The sequence below is a fragment of the Crotalus tigris genome, unplaced genomic scaffold (assembly GCF_016545835.1).
Source record: "Crotalus tigris isolate CLP2741 ecotype Arizona unplaced genomic scaffold, ASM1654583v1 scf7180000021643.52994198:917841, whole genome shotgun sequence".
Classification (NCBI taxonomy): Eukaryota; Metazoa; Chordata; class Lepidosauria; order Squamata; family Viperidae; genus Crotalus; species Crotalus tigris.
In genome coordinates this window covers 42,501-66,546 of record NW_024098611.1, presented here as the reverse complement: position 1 = coordinate 66,546, position 24,046 = coordinate 42,501, and the positions used below count along the sequence as shown (strand labels likewise).

Here is a 24,046-nt window from a genome sequence, read left to right as displayed (position 1 = left end):
ACTCCCTCTTCTTTGGGGCAGCCCCTGAGATACTGGAAGACTGCTATCACCCCTAGCCCTTCTCTTCATTAAACTAGATCTACCCAATTTCTGCAGCCATTCTTCATATGTCCCCTGATCATCTTTGTTGCTCTTCTCTGCATTCTTTCTAGAGTCTCAACATTGTTTTTACATCGTGGTGACCAAAACTGGATGCAGCATTCCAAGTGTGTGGCCTTACCAAGGCACTGTAACGTGGTATTAACACTTCACGTGATCTTGATTCCATCCCTCTGTTGATGCAGCCCAGCACTGTGTTGGCTTTTTTTGGCAGCTTCCACACTTGGCTGGCTCATATTTAAATGATTGTCCACTAGGACTCCGAGGTCCCTCTCACAGTTACTACCATTGAGCAAGGTACCCCCTGTACTATACCTGTGCATTTGGTTTTTCTTGCCTAAATGTAGAACCTTACTTTTTTCACCATTGAATTTCATTTTGTTAGATTGCGCCCAATGTACAAGTCTGTCCAGGTCGTCCTGTATCCTAAGTCTGTCTTCGGGAGTGTTGGCTATTCCTGCCAGCTTGGTGTCATCTGCAAATGTGATGAGTTCCCCATCTATCCCTTCATCCAAATCGTTGAAGAAGATGTTGAAGAGCACTGGGCCCAGAACAGAGCTCTGGGGCACCCCACTACACACTTCCCTTCATGTAGATGTGGTTCCATTGAGGACCCCACGCTGAGTACGGCCGGTCAGCCAGCTACGAATCCATCTGGTGGTGATGCTGTCTAACCCACATTTTTTTCTATCTTATCGAGTAGTAGGTTGTGATCTACTTTGTCAAATGCCTTAGTGAAGTCCGAGTAAATGATATCCACAGCATTCCTCTGATCCACTAATTTTGTCACCTGGTCAAAGAATGCAATAAGATTTGTCTGGCATGATCTGTTTTTGACAAACTCATGTTGGCTTTTAGTAATGACTTTGCTTGCCTCTAGGTGTTCGTTGATTTGTTGTTTGATTATCTTTTCCAGAATCTTCCCAGGTATTGAGGTCAGGCTGATAGGTTTGTAATTTCCTGGATCCATTTTTTTTTCCTTTTTGAAGATGGGAACTACATCAGCTCCTTTCCAGTCCTCCGGTAGTTCCCCTGTGCTCCAGGATCTTTGAAAAATAAAGTTCAGTGGTCACATCTGAGATCACATCTGCCAGTTCCTGGAGAACCTTGGGGTGTAATCCATCTGGTCCTGGCGATTTGAACTCGTCTAGGCTGGACAGGTGCTCACTTACCATCTTTTTGCCTATCTTAACTTGTGTTTCTAGTCTGTTTTTTACGGCACTGTTTTTGATAGGTTGGTCTTTTTTTTCCCTTTGTGTAAAGACAAATGCAAAAAAAAAAAAAAAGAGTTAAGCAGCTCTGCTTTCTCCCTGTTGCTTGTCACCTTCGTGCCACTTTCCCCCACTAACGGACCAATCCTTTCCTTCATTTTTTTTCTTGTTTTTTACATGTCAAAAGAAGCTTTGTTGTTGTTGTTGCTATTTTTGACTTTTGTCACAAGCCTTAGTTCATTGGGAACTTTAGCTTTCCTCACTTCGTCTTTGCAGGCTCGGGCTATTTGCTGACATCCTGCCTTAGTTAGGTGCCCCTCTTTCCTCTTTTTATACTCGTCCGTCACTGGAGGTTTTTTTTTTTTTTAAGAGATTGGACAACTATATGCCTGAATCGGTGCAGAGTCACGGTCCCCTTCCAGCCCTAGGATTCTACGATCCCTTTGGGCCGCCCTAGCGAAGGGGAAGCGTGAGCGAAAGCGAAAGCGAAAGTGCCCGCACTCCTTTCGCTTTCCCGGCTGCCTGTGGCCGCGCGGCCGTTGGGCGCTTTTCGAGCCCTGCCTTGCTCGGGAGCGGCCGGTCCCTCCGCCTCGCCCGGCGCGTCCCGGCGGGGTCTCGGGGAAGGGGAGGCAGCGCCCATGGCCCGGGCGCTGCAGCCCATGCGGCTGAAGGAGTGGCTGCTGGCCCAGGTGGAGAGCGGTCGCTATCCGGGACTGCGCTGGGTGGACGGCCAGAAGACGCTTTTCCGCATCCCCTGGAAACACGCCGCTAAGCAGGACTACCGCGAGCGGGAGGACGCGGCGCTCTTCAAGGTACCACGCGGTCGGGATCGGGACCCCCGCCTCGGTTACCCCCCCCATACACCCCGGGCCTCCAGGAGGCGCCCCTCCCGGGCTCGCGGGGGATGGGAGAGAAGTTGCAGCGGGGGGGGGGGAGCTTGGCGAGGTCGTTGGGGTGTCTGACGGCTCCCCTCCCTCCTCTTCGCCCCCTCCCTTCTCCTCTCCTCTCTCTTCGCCTCCTCCTCTCCCCCTCCCTTGTCTCCTCTCTCTTCCCCTCTTCCCCCTCCCTCCTCCCCCTTCTCCCTCCCTCTTCCCCCGCCTCCTCCTCCCCCCTCCCTCCTCTCTCCTTTTCCCCTCCCTCCTCTTCTCCTCCTCCCTTCTCTCCCCCTCCCTCTCCTCTCTCTTCCCCTCCTCCTCTCCTCTCTCTCCTCTTCCCCTCCCTCCTCCCCCCTTCTCTCCCCCTCCCTCTTCCCCCTCCTCCTCCTCCCTCCTCTCTCTTTTCCCTTCCTCCTCTTCCCCCTCCCTCTTCTCCCCTCCTCCTCCTCTCCCCCTCCCTCCTCTTCTCACCTTCTCCTCTTACCCCTCCCTCCTCCTCTCTCCCCTCCTCTTCCCCTCTCTTCCCCTTCCCTCCTCCTCTCACCCCCTCCGCCTTTTACCCCTCCCTCCTCCTCTCCCCTTAACCCCCCCTCCTCTTCTTCCCCCTTCTCCCCCTTCTCTTCCTCCTCCCCCCTCCGCCCCCCAGGCCTGGGCCATCTACAAGGGCAAGTACCGGGAAGGGCTGGATCAGGCCGACCCCTCCGTCTGGAAGACGCGCCTCCGCTGCGCTCTCAACAAAAGCCTGGACTTTAAAGAGGTGCCGGAGAGACGCAACCTGGAGGCCTCGGAGCCCTACAAGGTCTACCAGGTGGTCTGCCCCGAGGCCGCCCCAGACACAGGTAGGAAAAAGCCGGACGGGGGGGGGGCTTGAGAAGGGACCCCTCAGCCCACTCTAAGGGTCCCCAGCAGGCGGAGGGTTTGAAGGCCATTGGGGGGGCCTGGGCCTCCTGGGGGTCTTGAAGTTTGCCCACGCCAGGCAGGAAGGATTTGCAGTTGGCTCCCCCAGCCCCCCCCCCAGGCACTTCAAAGGGTGAATCTGGAAAACTGGAGCTTAGCTTGGTTTTGAGGTGTGGGGGGGCGCTTCCAAGAGATTGCTGGGCAATGCAAAAAATACCGGGTGGGCACCAGAAGGGACTTTGGTGATAATCTGATAGGAACTAAACTAAATTAATTGGTTGTGACTTGTTTCTCATGCATGCAGTTCCCCCCCCCCTTTCTCTTTTTCTCTCATATGTATGTATATCGATCATATATCTATGCCTCTTATCTATTTATGTCTATCATATACCTATCTATGTGTCTATATATCATATATCTATCTGTCTATCATATACCTATCTATGTCTGCCTATATCATATATCTATGTCTCTGTCTATCTTATACCTATCTATGTCTGTCTATATATCATATATCTATCTTTATCTATCATATACCTATCTGTCTGCCTATATCATATATCTATGTCTGTCTATCATATACCTATCTATGTCTGTCTATATATCATATATCTATCTGTATCTGTCTATCATATACCTATCTATGTCTGCCTATATCATATATCTATGTCTGTCTATCATATACCTATCTATGTCTGTCTATCTATCATATATCTATCTGTGTCTGTCTATCTATATCATGTATCATATACCTATCTATGTCTGCCTATGTCTATCTTATATCTATATGTCTACCTATCGTATACCTATCTATGTCTGTCTATCTATGTCTATCTGTATCTATCATATATCTAATAATAATAATAAAGTTGGAAGGGACCTTGGAGGTTATCTAGTCCAGTGATGGTGAACCTTTTAGAGACCGAGTGCCCAAACTGCAACCCAAAACCCACTTATGTATCGCTGGGTGCTGGGTGGGTGTAGCCCACTCAGCAGCCGCAGCTACAGTGGGTGTGGCAGACTGGGTGGGCATGGCCATTGGATAGGTGTGGCTGCAGTAGTCATGGCAGAGTGAGTGGGCATGGCCTGGGTGGGTGTGGCCACCTCGATATTGCTTATGGGGAGAGACACCTGTGGGAGCCGGGCTGGGTTGGGGGAGATCCAGGGGGTCTCTGTGGGTGGATGGTGGGCTCCCCAATGGCCCCTCTAGGGCAGTGATGGCGAACTTTTAGAGACCACGTGTCCTGGGGCGATGGTGCGTGCCCACAGAGAGGGCTCCGCGTGCCACCTCTGGCACGCATGCCATAGGTTCGCCACCACTGATCTAGTCCAACCCCCTGCTCAGGCAGGACATCCTACACCATTTCGGACAAATGGCTGTCCAGTCTCTTCTTAAAAACTTCCAGTGATGGAGCATTCACCGCTTCTGGAGGCAGGTTGTTCCACTGGTTAATTGTTCTCCCTGTCAGGAAGTTTCTCCTTAGTTCCAGGTTGCTTCTCTCCTTGATGAGTTTCCTTCCTTTGCTTCTTGTCCTGCCTTCTGGCGTTTTGGAGAATAGCTTGACACCCTCTTCTTTGGGGCAGGCCCTGAGATACTGGAACACTGCTATCATGTCCCCCTTCTCTTTGTTAAACTAGACATACCCAATTCCAGCAACTGTTCCTTATATGTTTTAGCCTCCAGTCCCCTGATCATATATCTATCTGTGTCTGTCTATATCTATCATATACCTATCTATGTCTGCCTATGTCTGTCTATCATATATCTATATGTATGTCTATCTATTTATCGTATACCTATCTATGTCTGTCTATGTCTGTCTATCATATATCTATGTCTGTCTATCATATACCTATCTATGTCTGTCTATCTATGTCTATCTGCCTATCATATATCTATGTCTATCATATACCTATCTATGTCTGTCTATGTGTATCATATATCTATGTCTATCTATCATATATCCATCTATATCTATACCTATCCATGTCTGTCTATCTATCTATTCATATCCATATCTGTCTGTCTTTCTATATCTGTCTGTCTGTCTGTCTGTCTGTCTGTCTCTCTCTCTCTCTAGGTGTTTGATCACTGGAGATTTTTAAGAAGAGACTGGACAGCCATTTGTCCCGAATAGTATAAAGTTTCCTGCCCTGAGCAGGGGGTTGGACTAGATGACCTCTGAAGTCGCTTCCAATCCTAGGATTCTATCTGTCTGTCAGTCTGTCTGTCTTATCATCATCTATCACCCTACCTATATCTAAGCTATCTGTCTATCATCTACCTATATCTTATGTAATCTGTCTATCTAATCACCTACCTACTTTATCTCTCTATCACCTGTCTGTCTGTCTATATATCTACCCATCTACCTACCTATCAAATGTTAAAAACGCCCATCTTCCTCACAGAAGGACTCTGGGCAAAGTACAGATAAAATATCCAAAGATAAAATCAGCATACATACGATTTAACATTTTTAAAAGGGCAAGGATGAATTAAAAACCAGGTACGAATTTAAAAGCGGGCGAGGATTTTTATTTTTTTTTAGGGCACTATCCAGCCCCACGACTGCGTATTCTTTTTTTTTTTAATTAAAAGTTTTACAAATTTAATACAATATAAACCTTCCCACCCCTTCCCCCACTTCCCAGAACTGATTACAGGGTAACAAATAAACAAACACAATCTAACGAACATTAACCAACTATACTCTCAATCAAAACCATAACACACTTTAACTCCTTTTCAAAACAAAGATTAACGAATTAAAAACAAAAATAATGTGATTAAAACTATTAAATGATGATCTAAAATCTACTCATAAGCAAGATAGTACTTTTCAGTTTCATATTTCTTCTGAATATAATCAATCCATTTTCTCCAAACCATAATATATCTTTCTTGTGAATGGTCCTTCAAATAAGCGGAGATTTTCGCCATTTCTGTTAAGTTAGACACCTTAAGTGTCCATTCTTCCATAGTTTTGCCCCACCAATAACGACTGCGTATTCTTCTGTCCACCCCCCCAACAAAACTGGGGAGCCCCGGTTTTTACCCCTTCCTTTCCACAAATCAAAAACCAAAGATGGATTTGCTCTTCCCGTCTTGCCCGGTGGCAGTTTGGATACACCTGAGCTGGCAAAGTGATGGGCATCTTGACTAAACTGGTGCCAACGTTTGCTTTTCCACCAGCCTGCTACAGAGAGCCCAGTTCCCCCCCCCCTTTTGCCTTGAGACACACAAACAGTGGCTGAGTTTGACAAGCAAACTACCCAGGTTAACCAGACGGAATTGCTGGGTTCACACAACCCCGGGGGACGCGTTGTGGGGATGGCTTCCAGGCTCACCCAGAACGCAGAAGGAATGGTGTTTCCTCCCAGTCCTTTGACTCACAGAATACTCAACCTGGTCTAGTCCAGGTTGGTGTCAGCTTAGTCTGGAGGGGTGGGGGGGGGAGAGAGAAGGTTGTGTGAATCTACCTTTTGGGGTGTTTGTGTCGTTTCCAGAGAAGGCAAGTAGGACAGACTCTGCTCTGCAGGCAAAATACGCCTTGGCGCCAGCACCCGAAGCAGCTGCAGCCCATCTCTTGTCGGACAAGGTAAGCAAGCAGCTGAGTGGGATCCGGTCAGATCTTGTGTAAAGCGTCCTCTGGGCAGATTCACACCCAAAGAGATCTCAAATCTAACAAACTTCCAGGCAGGTGTAAAGCAAACAAAAAACAAAAAAAAACAAGCAGCTGAGGATTGCGGTACAGGCTCAGTTCGGCAAGGAAATATTTGTAGGTGTTATTTCTTTGAATGTGCAGGGTGGCCTTCAACTCCCAGAATTCCCCAGCCAGTGTGTCCGAAAAGGTTATTAGAGGGGATTTTGAGTGTGGAATTTTGCATTGTTTTAAATGTATCATGAAGTTGATTTGGAGAATTGTTCTGCTTGAAGAGCCAGGATATATCTTTCCTCCGTCCCTCCCTTCCTTCCTCCCTTCATTCATTCTTGTCTTTCTCTCCCCTTTCCTTTCCTTCCTTCTTTCCTTCCTTCCTTATTCCCTCCCTCCCTCTCCATTCCTTCCTCCCTTCCTTTTCCTTCCTTCCTTCCTTCCTGTCTTCCCTTCCATTTATCCCTCCCTTTTCCTTCCTTCCTTCCTTCCTTCCTTCCTTCCTGTCTTCCTCTCCATTTCTCCCTCCCTTTTCCTCCCTCCCTCCCTCCCTCCCTCCCTCCCTTTTCCTTTCTTCCTTCTTTCTTCTCTATTCCTCCCTTCCTTCCTTCCTCCCTCCCTCCCTTCCTATCTTCCCCTCCATTTCTCCCTCCCTTTTCCTTCCTTCCTTCCTCCCTCCCTGTCTTCCCCTCCATTTCTCCCTCCCTTTTCCTTCCTCCCTCCCTCCCTTTTCCTTCCTTCCTTCCTTCCTTCCTTCCTTCCTTCCTTCCTTCCTTCCTTCCTGTCTTCCTCTCCATTTCTCCCTCCCTTTTCCTTCCTTCCTTTCTTCATTTCTCCCTCCCTTTTCCTTCCTTCCTGTCTTCCTCTCCATTTCTCCCTCCCTTTTCCTTCCTTCCTTTCTTTCTTCATTTCTCCCTCCCTTTTCCTTTCTTCCTCTCCATTTCTCCCTCCCTTTTCCTTCCTTCCTTCCTCCCTCCCTCCCTCCATTCTTCCCTTCCCTTTCCTTCATCCCTCCCTCTCCATCCCTCTCTCTCTCCCTTCTCTTTTCCTCCCTTCCTTCCCCTTACCCCCTCCCTCCTTTCTCTTTTTCTTTTTTCTCTCCCCCCTTCCTCTCCCCCCTCATTTGAACTGCTGCCCATCCCAAGGGTGGCGAACTTACCTTTGCTTTGTTTAATTTAACTAATGATTAAATACATTGAAATTATTCTTAAAACGCAAGACCATTTGCACCAAGAATGCAACCATCAACATTTCAGAAGTGTGAAATTGCATGGCTTTAAAACATAAATAACAGCCGCTCTTTTGGGGACTGGGAAGGACTCTCTGGGTTCCAACAACCTCGCCTCCCCCCCCATGCCCCCCCACACAAACACACACACACAGGGTTGTTTCTGCCTCAAACAGGAAATCTCTGCTCTGGGATTTTCTTTCTTTTGAAATGCAACTTCCCTAAAGATAAAAATAGCAGCTTTGATGCAGGGCTGGGGGGGGGGGGCATGTTCTACTTCTTTTACAAGTAGTCCTCGATTTACAACTGTTTGTTTTATGACTGCTCCGAGTTACAACCGCGCCCGGAAAAAGTGGACTTACGACCATTTTTCCCCCTTCGTGACCGCTGCAGCCTTCGCCCCCCCCCCAGGGTCACGTGATCAAAAATTCAGACGCCGGGCAACCGACTTGCACTTATGACGGTCGCAGGGTCCCAGGGGGGGAGTGTGTCACGCAATCCCCTTTTTACGACCTTCCGACCAGCAACATCGACGAATGAAACCAGATTGTCACTAACTTAACTGCAGCGACTCACTTAACAACGGTCGTAAAGTGGGGCAAAGCTCACTAAACCACCAACTCGCTTAGTGACAGAAATTTGGGACTGTTGTAAGCCAAGGACTACCCGTATATTGACGTCTTTGTGCGTCATTCCAACCCGCGCACGTCGTTCCGTGTTTGTCGGGCCCCAGAAACTGCAATGGCCCTGTGAGCGGATCAGAGTTGCTTCTTCATTGCTGCAAGCGCATCTGCAGGAATTTTCTCAGACCTGCTACGTTCTCTCAGAACGGCCAGAAAAAAAGGATTCAGGGATTTTAGGGGGAAAGGTGTGTGTCTGGCCTCAGTTCCTTCCTTCCCAGTAAGGAGTCCAACGCACCTCAAAGCGCCTGAAGGCAGGACAAGAAGCAACGGATGGAAACTCATCAAGGAGAGAAGCAACCTGGAACTAAGGAGAAACTTCCTGACAGTCAGAACAATTAACCAGTGGAACAACCTGCCTCCAGAAGCAGTGAATGCTCCAACACTGGAAGTTTTTAAGAAGAGACTGGACAACCATGTCTGGAATGGTATAGGGCAGGGGTCAGCAACCTTGGCTCTTTTATGGCTCGTGGACTTCAACTCCCAGAATTCCTAAGCCAGCCATGCTGAGGGGAAACGGAGAGGTTTCCAAGCTGAGCCATGCTGGCTCAGGAATTCTGGGAGCTGAAGTCCACGAGTCATGAGGGGGCCATAGTTCCCCCATGCTGGCTGAGGAATTCTGGGAGTTGATGTCCACCAACCATGAGGCCATAGTTCCCCCATGCTGGCTCAGGAATTCTGGGAGTTGAAGTCCACGAGTCATGAAAGGGCCAAAGTTTCCCCCATGCTGGCTCAGGAATTCTGGGAGTTGAAGTCCACGAGTCATGAAGGGGCCAAGGTTGCCTATCCCTGGTATAGGGTTTCCTGCCTGAGCAGGGGGTTGGACTAGATGACCTCTAAGGTCCCTTCCAATTCTGTTATTCTGTTATTTAGTGGAATGGCTTCCCTTCAGAAGTTGTGGATGCTCCAACATTGGAAGCTTTTAAGATGAGACTGGACAGCCATTTGTCTGAGATGGTATAGGGTTTTCTGCCTGAGCAGAGGATTGGACTACAAGGTCCCTTCCAACATTATTATTATTACTACACTGTCAGGTCCTTTCAGAACGCTGCCATAAGGAAGGGGAGCACATTAGTGTGGATTGAAGATGCTTCTGTATTTCCTGCATTGTTTCTACTTTCGCTTTGACGTAGTTACATGGGAATTGGGGCGGGGGAAATATCCTTGGGGCGGTCTGTTTTCACTCCTGCCGACTGGCGCTGGAAAACTGCCCGTTATTGCCTTTCCGGAATTGGCTCCTGATGGACTGGGTGCCTTAGGGTGGGGCTAAAGAAACGGGATTTTTAGCCGAATGCTTTTGCGCGGGAATTTCAGATCCGGCTTTTTTACTCTGCAATCACTTTCTCTTAGTAAAAGATCCTCTTTGAAGCGACGCCCGTTTCTTGAGTGGTGCTTTCCTGAGGCGACAGCTGAGTCAGCTCCTTAACACGAACACACTCTCGATGGAGGTTCTACCACAAAACTCCGGAGAGCGTGCCTAGGTGCTTTCTTTCTAGTTTCACCCACTTTTATTTCCTTTCATTCCAGGCCAAACCATCTACGGAGCCTGATAGGAAAAGGGCAGATAACCCAGGGGGTCCTCTGATACCCCAACAGCTGAGCAATCCAGACCTCCACGGTAAGGTGGAAACGAGGTTTTGTCTGCATCCCTGGTTGAAAAGGTGGAGTGCCGTTTTGAGGACAGGATGTGCGCATTGCCTTGAGTCATTTGTAAAAATAATAAAGGAGGGATGCAAAAAAAAAAAGAAAAGAAATATAAGAGCATTGTATGGTTAGTGATTTTTGCAGTGGATTTGCATGATATAATGCAGAGATCCCCAACCTATGAGTAGCTGGATAGTGCAGGCGCGTGTGCATGTGCTCACCCTCCCTTGTGCCACCGTTGCGACTGTTGTGTGGGTGGTAGCAGCACTGCTAGTATCGTGCAGGTGATGTTGCCACAAACCTTGTGCGGGTGGCAGCAGTGCTGCAAATGGTAAGTGGGCCGAAACACAATCCTCGCGCATGGGTGGCGGTATCGTGATTGCGTGCCAGCCTATGATCCTGGTAGTTGAGTCTGGGGAATCGGAGGCCTGGAGAGCTATCAGAGTGGGAGGGAGTCTCTGATGAGCTGCAGGACTTACAAACTAATGAAGAGGTTGGTCCTTCCACTTGTGATCCAGCTGAGAGCCAGCTGTGCTGGGAAGCTGAGTCGGACTCGGAGGAAGCACAGCTGGAAGAGCTCAGAGACGCTGGTAAACGTAGACAGGTCACACGAGTAGGACAGAGGGAGGCAATGGGGCGACTCCAGGGGAGGAGGAGAAAGCAGTGAGAAGCCACGCCTTGGGGGCTGCGTAACAAAAAGGGAAGGTGTGGGCAGGGCTGTTTGCTGGAGGCAACTATTTGCAAAGAACTTCAGCGTCAAGAGATCATGGTCTGTTTATTTTGAAGTAAGGATGTGTGTAGGCTGGGACAGAACAGGCAGCGTGAGCCTTGTGCTGGGGCGGGATTGCTGCGGGCCGTGGTGTAATCACACGGGAGCAGCAGCTTGAACTTTGTGCTGTGGTGGCACTGTTGCAGGACACGGCATGATCCTCATGCTGGAACGGTGGTGCAAGCCTCGTGCCGGGGGCAGCATTGCTGTGGGCCGCAGCGCGAGCCTCGTACCGGCGGTAGCATCGCCGTGAGCCTGGCAGCAGTGGTGCCACAAGCCTCACACAGGCACTGCCATCACTGACAGCCTCCTTGCAACAATGGCACCCCACCCTGCCTCGCATTGCCTTGCCTCACCTTAGCCCGCAGGATGAGCCTCCTGCTCACTGCCCCACCTGTCACGAGACCCCCTGGATCTCCCCCAACCCTACCCGCCCCCCCATAGGCATCCCTCCCAACGAGCAACATCGAGGTGACCACGCCTACCTTGGCCACACCCACCCAGTCTGCCATGACCACAGCCACGCCCACCCAGTGGGCCACACCCACCTGGCACTCGGCGATACATAAGTGGGTTTTGGTTTGCAGTTTGGGCACTCGGTCTCTAAATGGTTCGCCATCACCGGTGTAGGTAGTCCTCAACATATGACCGCAATTGGGACCAGGATCTCAGTTGTTAAGCGAAGCGGTGGTTAAACGAGGGACCCGCGTAACTGCTTCGCTCAATGACCGCAATCCTGGCTCTCCCAGTTGCAGTCACTAAGCCACCGTGTGGATCGTTAAGCCGATGGAGCGAAAGAATAACTTAAGAGGGAGGAGTCAGAAGGAAACTCCTGTGCTTGGATCCTAAAAACCCCTGCCGGCTTCCCCAATCACTTTCTGGGGAAGCCGGCAGGAAAGTCCGCTCCTGGGATTAGTTCCGCATTTTCTAACAACCCATCAGAATGGATTCAGCCAAGCGGGCAAATGCAATAAGGGCACAATTCTAGCCATCCTTACAGTTTGTTGTGCTCTTCTCCACAGGGTGTCAGGTGAAAGCTTTTTTCCACACTTTGGCTCCATCGCAGATCTACCAGCATCCAAGCCGGGCCTTCGTTAGTCCCAGTCCGCTCTTGGTCCCCAGCAAAAGCACCAACTCAGGTACAAAGACCGTCGATTTCAACCATTTCTGCACCGTGTCCAGTTCAGCAGCTTGCTGACCAGGGCTGAAGATTGTAAAAAGCTAAGCTGGGTCAGGGCTTGGTTAGCTTTAGGATGGGAGGCACAGAGAGATGTGATTGGGAAGCGCGCCAGGGGGAAGTTGGCACAAATTTGCCCCGTATCATTGACCAGGAAAAACAAAACCAAACAAAGAAAAAACAAGGAACTGCAATTGATTCAAAGAACTGCTGTCTTCTTCATTTGGAGAAAGGAAGTTGCAAGTTAAAGGAGTTTACAAATAATAATAATAATAAAACCTAAATACAGTGATTAAAAACCTTGATTGATTGATTAAGTGCATGCATTGAAGAACATAAGAACTCAGTCAAAAAAGAGTAACTAACTTCTTCCCTGGTCCAACACCTTAAAATCACAGGACATGAAATTGACTTTAAAAAGACCAGAACTATCGCCAAAAGTGAACACTTTAATAACATAATAATCAGAGAAGCCATCGAGATAGAAAAACGCCCACACAGCGTGAACAAACGAGATGATACCTCCCGCCTACCAGCCATTTGGAAACCCGCCCTTATTGACAAACGAGTCCCTAACACAAAGAATGACACCAACCCACACTCACAAAAGCCACACAGGATGTCACCACCACACGTCCACGCAAAAAGCAAACCCAAACCCACACCAATGATGAGACACGACCACAAACCAGAAGCCATACCACAGCTGCATCATTAGCCACTTTAAACCCCTCCAATCCATACATGAAGCAAACTGACACCCACCATGAAGATGAGGCATGAACACGAAGCCAAACAATAGCTATGCAGCTCACTATCTCACATCCCCCTGCAACTCAGACTAACCTGAGCACAACAAAGCCCCCACCCAAACAGAACACTCCCCCAACCAATCAGAGCACAGCCAACCCCCTATCCAATCAGAGCACAGCCAAGCTCCTAACCAATCAGAACACACCTCCATCCAATCAGAACACAGCCAAGCTCTCATCCAATCAGTTCATACCCCCATTGGCAGTTAAAAGGAAGAAACAGCTACGATCACACATTGCTCCTAGAAGCACGAAGCCGAAAACACCAGCCTGAAGATGACGAATGAGACTTCGTCGAAACGTCGCCAGAAGACACTTCCAATTTGACGCGGGAGAAAACCCAAATAACCAAACCTACGTATATATATGTGTGGGTGTGTGTGTTTTCTGAGGTTTTCGCGGGTGTTTGTATGTAGGTCTTTGGTTATTTGGGTTTTCTCCTGTGTCAAATTGGAAGTGTCTTGGCGACATTTCAACGAAGTCCCATTCGTCATCTTCAGGCTGGGTGTTTTCGGCTTCATGCTTCTAGGAGCAATTTGCTCCTAGAAGCACGAAGCCGAAAACACCAGCCTAAATAATTATTATATTTATTATTATAATAATAATTATAATAATAATTATAATAATAATAACTACTACTACGCCATAGCTATGTCATGGGGTCAGTTTCTGATTCTCCCTGCCTTTTCCCCCATTCCAGATTGCTGCCTTCACGTTCGCCTCTACTATTGCGACGTGCTGGTGAAGGAAATGACCACCAGCGCCGCCGAAGGCTGCCGGATCACCTACCGGCCGGTGATGGCAGAGAACGAGGACCTGTATGGTCCCAGCGGCATGGACGAAATCCAGTTCCCCTCTCTGGATGTCCTGGGCTGCCGAAGTTGGGGGCCCAAGTCCATCTTGGTCTTGAAGAGATTGCTCCCCCATTTGCATCGCGGGGTGCTCCTGTGGGTGGCTCCAGAAGGAGTCTTCATGAAACGCCAGTGCCAAGGGCGGGTTTACTGGAAGGGGCCACTGGCACCCCACAAGGATCAGCCGAACAAGCTGGAGAGGGAGAAGACCTACCGGCTGTTGGACACTCAAGAATTCCTCCAGGGTGAGTCCAGAAGTGCTCAGAAGTTTGAAACAGCCCCATTCTTCACTTCTGCAGTCCTCCCTTTGGTCTTCCTGGGCAGGGCGTGATCTACTGCTGGGGGATCTGCTGATTAGGTCCCTTACATGGGGGGAATATGGATCTTTTATGGCTTGCGGACTTCGACCTCCAGAATTCCTGAGCCAGCATACTCAGGAATTCTGGGAGTCCACCAGTCATAAAGCAACCATCGTTCCCCACCTCTAATCTACAGTCGTGGCCAAAATTGTGGAAACCTTTTGGGGAAAGTGTATTTTTGAGGTGGAATGGCTAATAACACCACTTTTTGGGGGGGAGTAGTACCGTATATGCCAGCATACAAGGCGACCCGGCATATAAGACGACCCCTGTCTTTATAGCCAGGCTGCATTCCTAGAACGTCGTCTTATATGCCGGAAACTACCAGTATTTCCGGCGTATAAGACGACCCCCGTCTTTGGCGCCGATTTCAACACTCGCAGAAGTTTCCTTATACACCGGCATTTACGGTACCATAAAATTATATATCGATGAAAAGATAATTTAATCAAGAATGTAATGCAACGAAGTTTGTTCAATGATCTGTACTGCGTTCTATGAAAAAGTATAGCCAAATAAACAGAAAAAGGAAGCACAACATGCTCGGGTGGATCTCAGGTAGCTTTCCTTCATCCAATTGTAGCCAATGAGTATGAGCGTTTAGAGAGCCAATTGGGTGTCATCTTGTTTTGGCAATGAGCCAGTCAGATCACAGTAGGATCCAGTTATCGGCGTCCTGTATTGAAGCTGAGAGGAGGACGTTGGTCAGTGTGTTGTGTGATGGCTATCCATTGGTTGGGTTTTTTGATGTTCTTTCAGTGAGTGAGCTTGTGAAACGTAATAAAATTAAAGTCATGGGCGCAAAGAGTTGACTGGTCACCCAGAAGGTGATGTAAAACAGTATTATTAAGTGAACAAGGCTACGGTTATAAAGAAATTAGAAGAAAAATAGGTGGAAACTTAACCAGAGGGGGCATTTCTACTGGACACTTTTCCCAAATGATTTCCACCATTTTGGGCACGACTGTATAGAGCAGGAGTTCTCAACCTTGGCAACTTTAAGACTTGTGGACTTCAACTCCCAGAATTCTGGGAGTTGAAGTCCACAAGTTTTAAAGTTGCCAAGGTTGAGAACCCCTGGTATAGAGAGAGTCCTTGATGGTCCCATATTGGCGGAGATATATGTGCCGGGAGGAGAGACGGGGCCTTTTCACCAGCTGCCCCTAAATTCATAAACTTCCTGCTCAGAGCTGACCTGGTGGCCTTCCATCAAGGACTTGTGTTTTTGTTCTCACTTCACGCACCTGTCAACATTGGAAGGTGGGGTTCATTTACTTGATATCTCACCTTTTATTTTTTTTATAAACAATTCAAGGTGCTGAACAGACATAATCATCCTTCCTATATTCTCCACAACATTATTCCTGTGAGGTGGGTTCAGCTGACAGGGGGACTGGCCCAAAGTCACCCAGCCAGCTTTCATGCCTCAGGTGGGACTAGAACTCACCATCCTTTATAATAATAATAGTAGTAAAGTTGGAAGGGACCTTGGAGGTCATCTAGTCCAACCCCCTGCTCAGGCAGGAAACCCTACACCATTTCGGACAAATGGCTGTCCAGTCTCTTCTTAAAAACTTCCAGTGTTGGAGCATTTACTGCTTCTGGAGACAGGTTGTTCCACTGGTTAATTGTTCTCACTGTCCGGAAGTTTCTCCTTAGTTCTAGGTTGCTTCTCTCCTTGGTCAGTTTCCATCTGTTGCTTCTTGTCCTGCCTTCAGGCGCTTTGGAAAATAGCTTGATTCCGTCTTCTTTATGGCAGCCCCTGAGATATTGGAAGACTGCTATCATGTCCCCCCTTGTCCTTCTCTTCGTTAAGCTAGACATACCCATACCTTAAAATCCTTAAATCCTTAAAATCTCTTGTGTTTCTCCCAGAGTTACGAGGCTTCCTCAGACACGGAAAGCCGCTACCGCAGTACCAGATCCACCTCTGCTTTGGAGAAGAATTTCCTCCAGTCCCCAACCAGAAGCTCCAGAGGTTCATCACCGCCCAGGTAAGTATTTTGGCGACCACAAAGGGTCGTTTTGCACCATCTTTCCTGACTTAACCTGGTTAATGGACGGTTCATGAATTGCGGAAATACCAGAGGGTCATTGGAGTGACCAGTTAATACCCAAAACCCCGAATATTCAGGGTTCAGGTAACTTCATCCAATGAGTTGTGTTTAGGAAACATCCATGGACCCGGTTTTACATCTCTGATCCTCCTGGGATACAGAGCTGGAGAGAAGGAGTGACTAAAAAAAACAAAGCAAAAAGAGAGGACTCTCTCTCTATTGCACAACTCGCTGCCCAGGCAGGCTGCAGGGAACAAATTTCTCAAGCAACGATTGGCTGCTGCTCGTGCCTGCCTGACCAACGGGAAGACAGCTATCACAAAGTCTTGCAGTTAGTCTCATGCGCCACCAAGCAATTTCAGGGAAGGGATTCTACACAGGTGGTCCTCGATTTGCAAGCAGTTGCTTAGCAACCATGTGAAGTTACAAATGGCCCCTCCCCCTTCAGTCACATGATCCCATTCTGGACCACTTGGCAACTCACCTGCATTTATGATTGTGATTTACAACATTTTTGCCAAAAATCAACATTTCCTTAATGGTTTTCGGCACACTCGCCCCATAGCAAACAATGGGTTCGCTTAAAGACCACGGGGATTCACTTAACAACCATCCCAAGAAAGATTGTAAAACTGAGTCGGTCCCATGGGTGACCCACTTTGCAACGGTAACAACTCACAACTCTAAGGGAGTAGACTCCATTGCGGTCATAAGGTAGCCCTCGACTTACGACAATTTGTTTAGTGACCATTCAAAGTGAGAGTGGCCTGAAAAAAGTGACTTATGACCGTTTTTCACACTTGCAACATTGCGTCACATCACGTGATAAAAGCTCGGACGCTTGGCGCTGGCTCCTTTTTATGATGGGAGGGGTCATGTGATCCCTTTTTGTGATCTTCTGGCAAGCAGAATCCATGGGGGAACCAGATTCATTTAACAACTGTATTATTAATTGCAGTGATTTGCTTAACAACTGTGGCACAAAATGGGGCAAAATTCACTTAACAAGGGTCTCCCACCCAAAAGATGTTGAGACTCTAGAAAGAGTACAAAGAATAGCAACAAAGACGATTAGGGGACTGGAAGCTAAAGCATATAAGGAAAAGCTGCTGGAATTGGTTCTGTCTAGTTTAATGAAGAGAAGGACGAGGGGGGACATGATAGCAGTGATCCAGTATTTCAGGGGCTGCCCCAAAGTAGAGGGAATCAAGCTATTCTCCAAAGCGCCTGAAGGCAGGACAAGAAGCAACGGATGGAAACTGATCAAGGAGAGAAGCAACCTAGAACTAAGGAAAAATTTCCTGAGAATGAGAACAATTAACCAGTGGAACAGCTTGCCACCAGAGGTTGTGGGTGCAGGAATTGAGTACCGTATATTCCGGCGTCTAAGACGACTTTTGAGAGCGATGAAACAGCCTCCAAACTCGGGGGTCGTTTTATACGCCGAGTCATAACGTTTATTTATTTATTTATTATTTCCGGCGTATAAGATGACGTTCTAGGCATGCGACTCGGTGTCGATCATCTTATACGCCAGAAATGACGTCATTTCCGGCGTATAAGATGATCGACACCGAGTCGCATGCCTAGAAAGTCACCTTATACGCCGGAAATAACGTTATAAACTACGTTTATTTCCGGCGTATAAGATGACTTTCTAGGCATGCGACTCGGTGTCGATCATCTTATACGCCGGAAATGACGTCATTTCCGGCGTATAAGATGATCGACACCGAGTCGCATCCTAGAAATCATCTTATACGCCGAAATGACGTCATTTCCAGCGTATAAGATGATCGACGCCGAGTCGCATGCCTAGAAAGTCATTTTATACGCCGGAAATGACGTCATTTCCGGCGTATAAGATGATCGACACCGAGTCGCATGCCTAGAAAGTCATCTTATACGCCGGAAATGACGTCATTTCCAGCGTATAAGATGATCGACGCCGAGTCGCATGTCTAGAAAGTCGTCTTATATGCGACTCGGCGTCGATTGTCTTGCGACCCGGCGTCGAACTCGGGGGTCGTCTTATACGCCGGGTCGCCTAATACGCCGGCATATACGGTAAGTCTAGTTTAATGAAGGGAAGGACGAGGGGAGACATGATAGCAGCCTTCCAATATCTCAAGGGCTGCCCCAAAGAAGAGGGAGTCAAGCTCTTCTCCAAAGCGCCTGAAGGCAGGACAAGAAGCAACGGATGGAAATAATCAAGGAGAGAAGCAACCTAGAACTAAGGAGAAACTTCCTGACAGTGAGAACAATTAACCAGTGGAACAACCTGCCTTCAGAAGCGGTGAATGCTCCAACACTGGAAGTTTTTAAGAAGAGACTGGACAGCCATTTGTCTGAAATGGTATAGCAACAGAAATTTTTGGCTCAATTGTGGTTATAAGTTCAGGACTAGCTGTAGTTTCATCCAACGTGGAACTGTGGCCAGGGATGATGGCCATTGCAACGTCACCTGCTCTCATAGCATGGAGGTCTCCAGAAAGTCCTAACAGTCCAGGAGCTTCTCAGTCCTCCAGGTCATGGTTGACCCCCAAAGGTGCCTTTTTCAGGAGGCAACTGGACTTTCTTGTTTTTCTTTGAAGACATTTTGCTTCTCGTCCCAGAAGCTTCTTCAGCTCTGACTGGATGGTGGGGAGTGGAAGGATTTATAACGACCAGCTGTCTGCAAGGAGTATAAATCCTTCCCTTCCCCACCATCCAGTCAGAGACGAAGAAGCTTCTTGGGACGAGAAGCAAAACGCCTTCAAAGAAAAACAAAGTCCAGTTGCCTCCTGGAAAAAAGGCACCTTTGGGTGTTCTCCTAACAAACATCAGCAGGACCATACAAGGTGCAGCCGTGGAGATCTTCTCTCCTTTGCAGAAACGTCTGAAAACAGTCCCAAGGACTCCATAGCTGTGTAACCCTGAGATAGGTCTATTTTCCCTCTGCCAGACCTCTTAGATAGCTTCATTCCTGGTCAACTTTCTCGATTGCTTCTCCTCCATGACCATGCTTTCTAGAGCGGTTCTCCTAGTCATCTTCACGTTACTAGGATGCAACTTCTGGGCCCTTCTTGCCTTGTGGAGAAGCTTGAGGACACATTCACCGCTATATTATAATGATGGTGGTGGTGGTTGTGGTGGTGGTGGAAGACACCCTGGAGGTCATCTAGTCCAACCCCCTGCTCAGGCAGGAAACCCTATACCATTTTGGACAAATGGCTATCCAGTCTCTTCTTAAAAACTTCCAGTGTTGGAGCATTCACTGCTTCTGGAGGCAGGTTGTTCCACTGGTTAATTGTCCTCACTGTCAGGAAGTTTCTCCTTAGTTCCAGGTTGCTTCTCTCCTTGATGAGTTTCCCCGTTGCTCTTGTCCTGCCTTCAGGCGCTTTGGAGAATAGCTTGAATCCCTCTTCTTTGGGGCAGCCCCTGAGATATTAGAAGACTGCTATCCTGTCCCCCCTTATCCTTCTCTTCATTAAACTAGACCTATCCAATTCCAGCAACCGTTCCTTATATGTTTTAGCCTCCAGTCCCTTAATCATCTTTGTTGCTCTTCTCTGTACTCTTCTAGAGCAGTGGTTCTCAACCTTTTTAATGCCGCGACCCCCAACCAGTCATAAGTTGAGGACTACTCAACCGGTCGTAAGTCGAGGACTACTCAACTGGTGCAGCACCGTTTGCAGAATGGGACTTTTGGCGGGCTCAGCAGGGCAGAGACAGCTTGGACAATTCCTACTGGTTTTTGAAAGCCAATAGAATTAGACTCTATTCAAGAGAGTCTATTCTATTGGCTTTCAAAAGCCAATAGAATAAAAGGGAGGAGCACAGCTAAGGAAAAGGGGGGGAAAATGGCAGATCGCGTTGTTTGGCGACCCCCGTGAAATGGTCGTTCGACCCCAAATGGGGTCCTGACCCACAGGTTGAGAACCACTGTTTTAGAGTCTCAACATCTGGAATGCCTCTTTCCCTTTCTGCTTGTTCTCTAGGTGGAACCCGTGTTTGTCCACAATCTCTGCCTTCACGCCCAGCACTATCTCCCGGGCTCTCAAACAGGGCCTCCAAAGGCTCCCAAGAATATCATCCAGATCCTGCAGCAACTTAGCTCCTCTTGACCCGCTCCAGAAGACCTGGTTGCTTCTCCTGAGGATGTCCAGCTTTTGTTCGCGCTGACCGAGGAACCTCTCTCAAGATTCAGCCTCTTCTCTCAGGGATTTATGGCTGGCTTGTGCTGAAATCTTGTATGAATAAGGACTCTGTGTTTAAGTTTTATTAAAACATGTAAGAAGAAGAAGAAGAACAAAGGTAAACTGAAAAAGAACAGAGAAAACAAAAAGTAAGAGAACTGACAGAAAAAGCTTTCGTGAATAAGGTTGCTGTGATTAGCCTGGATATTCCTTTTTAAATATATATTTATATATATAATTTTTACTAAAAATTTTAAGAACAATGATCAGAATGAATATAAAAGAACAAACGAGGAAGGAAAAGAAATAATAGAAAAGGCTTTGATGAATAAGAGCTCTGTGATTCGCTGGGATGTCCTTTTTTAATATATACGGTTTTTATTAAATATTTTAAGAACAACGATAAGAATGAATGTAAATTAAAATGTTAACAGGAAACAAGGAAAAAAGAGAAATTAGGGAAAACATTTGTATGAATAGGAGCTCTGTGTGCTTCGCCCGGATCTCCCTTTTTAAATATATACGGGAGAAAACCCGAACAACCAAAGACCTATATACAAATACCCGCGAAAACCTCAGAAAACAAATATAAATATATATATATATATATATCTACAATTTTTATTAAATGTTTTAAGAATAAGAATGAATGTGAATTAAAACAGAACAAACAAACAAACAGAGAAAAAAGAGAAAATAACAAAACATTTGTCTGAATAGGGGCTCTCTGTTTGGCCTACAATGATGTTCCTTTTTTTAATATATATGTATGTATGTAGGTAGGTCTTTAGTTATTCGGGTTTTCTCCCGTGTAAAATTGGAAGTGTCTTGGCGATGTTTCGACAAAGTCCCATTCGTCGTCTTCAGGCTGGTGTTTTCGGCTTCGTGCTTCTAGGATTTGCTCCTAGAAGCACAAAGCCGAAAACACCAGCCTGAAGATGACGAATGGGACTTCGTGAAAACGTCGCCAAGACACTTCCAATTTATGCGGGAGAAAACCCGAATAACCAAAGATCTACATACAAACACCCGCGAAAACCTCAGACAACACACACACACATATATAATTTTTATTAAACATTTTAAGGACAATAACAGGAATGAATATAAACTTAAATAGAACTGTGAAAACAGGGAGAAAAGGAGAGACAACAGAAAAAGTTAAAAGTACAATAAGAAAAAAGGAGAAAAAAGATAGATATACCAGGTAGTCCTTGACTTATAACAATTTGCCTGGCTGAGGAATTCTGGGAGTTGAAGTCCACAAGACATAAAAGGGCCAAGTTTGAAGTCCCCTGATGTAGGGCAACTTGGTGGAAGTAGAATGGCTAAGCAGAGGTAGGTTGAAGGATGAGTCTTCAGCCTTGGCCATCTCACGACTTGTGAACTTCAACTCCCAGAATTCCTCAGCCAGCATGCCTGGATGAGGAATTCTGGGAGTTGAAGTCCACAAGTCATAAAAGGGCCCAGTTTGAAGACCTCCTGCTATAAAAATTACACCAGGATTCTCCTCTCTGTTTGCTGCAGCCTCCTCCCTTGTGAGTCTTTACAGGTTGTGTGTTTGCATGTGAGTGTGCAATGCAACAGATGCAAATTGCAGTCGTTTAAAATGCAGAGCAGTTTGATCCACCCTACATGAGCCCTCCCCCAGGATCACCCGGTTGACGTGGTGGCCCTAGAAATGGAAGAAATAAAAAAATAAAACAAGGCTTTGCAGACTTTTTGTGCATTTGTTTCCTTTTTTTCCAAAATTGCAAACAGACAATCCTCAACATGTGACAGTAATGGAGCCCTGGCCATGACGGTTGTGTGTCGTGACGGTCATAAATTTGGTCGGTCACATGACCGACCGGATTTTATGACGTGAGATTATGAAGCGAACATGGCAGTCGAAAAATGAAGGCTGCCGTCATTAAAGCAAACCCGTTGTTTGCTACGGTGCCCTTTTATTTATTTATTAAATTCATGTGCCTCCCATGACTTTTTTTGGGGGGGTCAGTTTTGCCAAAAACTGGAAGTTATGGAAACTGTAAATGGAGCCATGTTGCCGAGCACTTGAAATGCAGTCACGTGACTGCGAGAAAAATGGTTGGCAACTTTAAACAGTTTCTAAAAGGGCAGTCGTATGTGGAGGACTATCTGTATATTATTGTATAATACAGTCCTTACTAACACTGTGGCCATTAAATAAAACATCATATTAACATGCTGACTTAGGATAACAGTTCAGCGATAGATAGATAGGTAGGTAGGTAGGTAGGTAGGTAGGTAGGTAGGTAGGTAGGTAGGTAGGTAGGTAGATAGGTAGATAGATAGATATGAATTCATAGCTTGATAGATGATGATGACAGGTAGGTAGGTAGGTAGGTAGGTAGGTAGATAGATAGATAGATAGATAGATAGATAGATAGATAGATAGATAGATAGATAGATAGATAGATAGAACAGATGATATAGATGACAAAGATGATAGCTACATGACAGGTATGATAGAGATAAATTAGATGATATAGATTACATGATAGAAATAGATGAAAGATATAGAGGTAGAAAGAGATAGATAGATAGATAGATAGATAGATAGATAGATAGATAGATAGATAGATAGATAGATAGATAGATAGAACAGATGATATAGATGACAGAAAGATGATAGCTACATGACAGGTATGATAGAGATAAATTAGATGATATAGATTACATGATAATAATAGATGAAATGATACAGGTAGAAAGATAGATAGATAGATAGATTAGGTAGGTAGGTAGACAGACAGACAGATAGATAGAGGTAGGTAGGTAGGTAGGTAGAAGCTGGAAGGGACCTTGGAGGTCTTCTAGTCCAGTCCCTTGCTCAAGCAGGAGAACTTATACCATTTCAGACAAGTGTCTATATAGCTAGATGATAGATGATAGAGATAGCTATATATGATAGATGACAGATAGATGATAGCTAGCTGACAGACATGATAGTGATAAATTAGATGATATAGATTAGATAGATGATAGAAATAAATGATAGAGATAGATAGATAGATAGATAGATAGATAGATAGATAGATAGATAGATAGATAGATATGACAGACAGACAGACATGATGGATAATAAAGACAGATAGACGGACGGATGGACAGATAAGCTATCTAAATTTTGGACCAAACCTTATTTTCGGCCTCTTCCACCAGAGGGAAGCCGTGACCATTTTTCTCCAGGCTGTTTTCCTAGTTCTTATTGATGATTTCAGCTTTTTTTGGGGGGGGGGGATCCCGGCTTTGTTCTCGGTCCTGCTGGCAAGGGACACCGGACAGACGCTGCCGTTTCAGCAGGGCAGGCCGAGCAACAACGACGGTTGTGTGACCCCCGCAACTGAGGTTGACACAGCCCACATTTGTAATGGTTTTTTCATAGATTTTGTTGTTTTCAATGTGATGAGTTTTACAGTTTGATTACATTTTTTACCTGGTTTCTAGTTTTGATTTTCAGCTGCCCGGAGTTCGGCGGTAAGACGGGTTGCTCCCTAAATGTTTAAAATGAAACAACGCAACACGAAAC

General features: G+C 46.8%; 1 protein-coding gene across 1 annotated transcript; it reads left to right on the top strand.

Moving 5' to 3' along the window:
• Positions 1-1,670: 1,670 nt before the first annotated feature.
• Positions 1,671-21,359, top strand: LOC120296872 (interferon regulatory factor 4-like). The gene is made up of 8 exons (XM_039318903.1): positions 1,671-2,122; positions 2,832-3,024; positions 6,593-6,684; positions 10,174-10,264; positions 12,082-12,198; positions 13,749-14,144; positions 16,134-16,252; positions 20,296-21,359. The coding sequence occupies exons 1-8, from the start codon at positions 1,949-1,951 to the stop codon at positions 20,419-20,421; spliced, it is 1,308 nt and encodes a 435-aa protein (XP_039174837.1). The 5' UTR covers positions 1,671-1,948; the 3' UTR covers positions 20,422-21,359.
• The last annotated feature ends 2,687 nt before the right edge of the window (positions 21,360-24,046 follow it).

Coding starts and splice junctions, on each gene's coding strand:
- LOC120296872 (XM_039318903.1), top strand. CDS start 1,949: ATGGCCCGGGCGCTGCAGCCCATGCGGCTGAAGGAGTGGCTGCTGGCC. Junction 2,123..2,831: donor AGGACGCGGCGCTCTTCAAG/GTACCACGCGGT, acceptor TCCGCCCCCCAG/GCCTGGGCCATCTACAAGGG. Junction 6,685..10,173: donor CCCATCTCTTGTCGGACAAG/GTAAGCAAGCAG, acceptor CTTTCATTCCAG/GCCAAACCATCTACGGAGCC.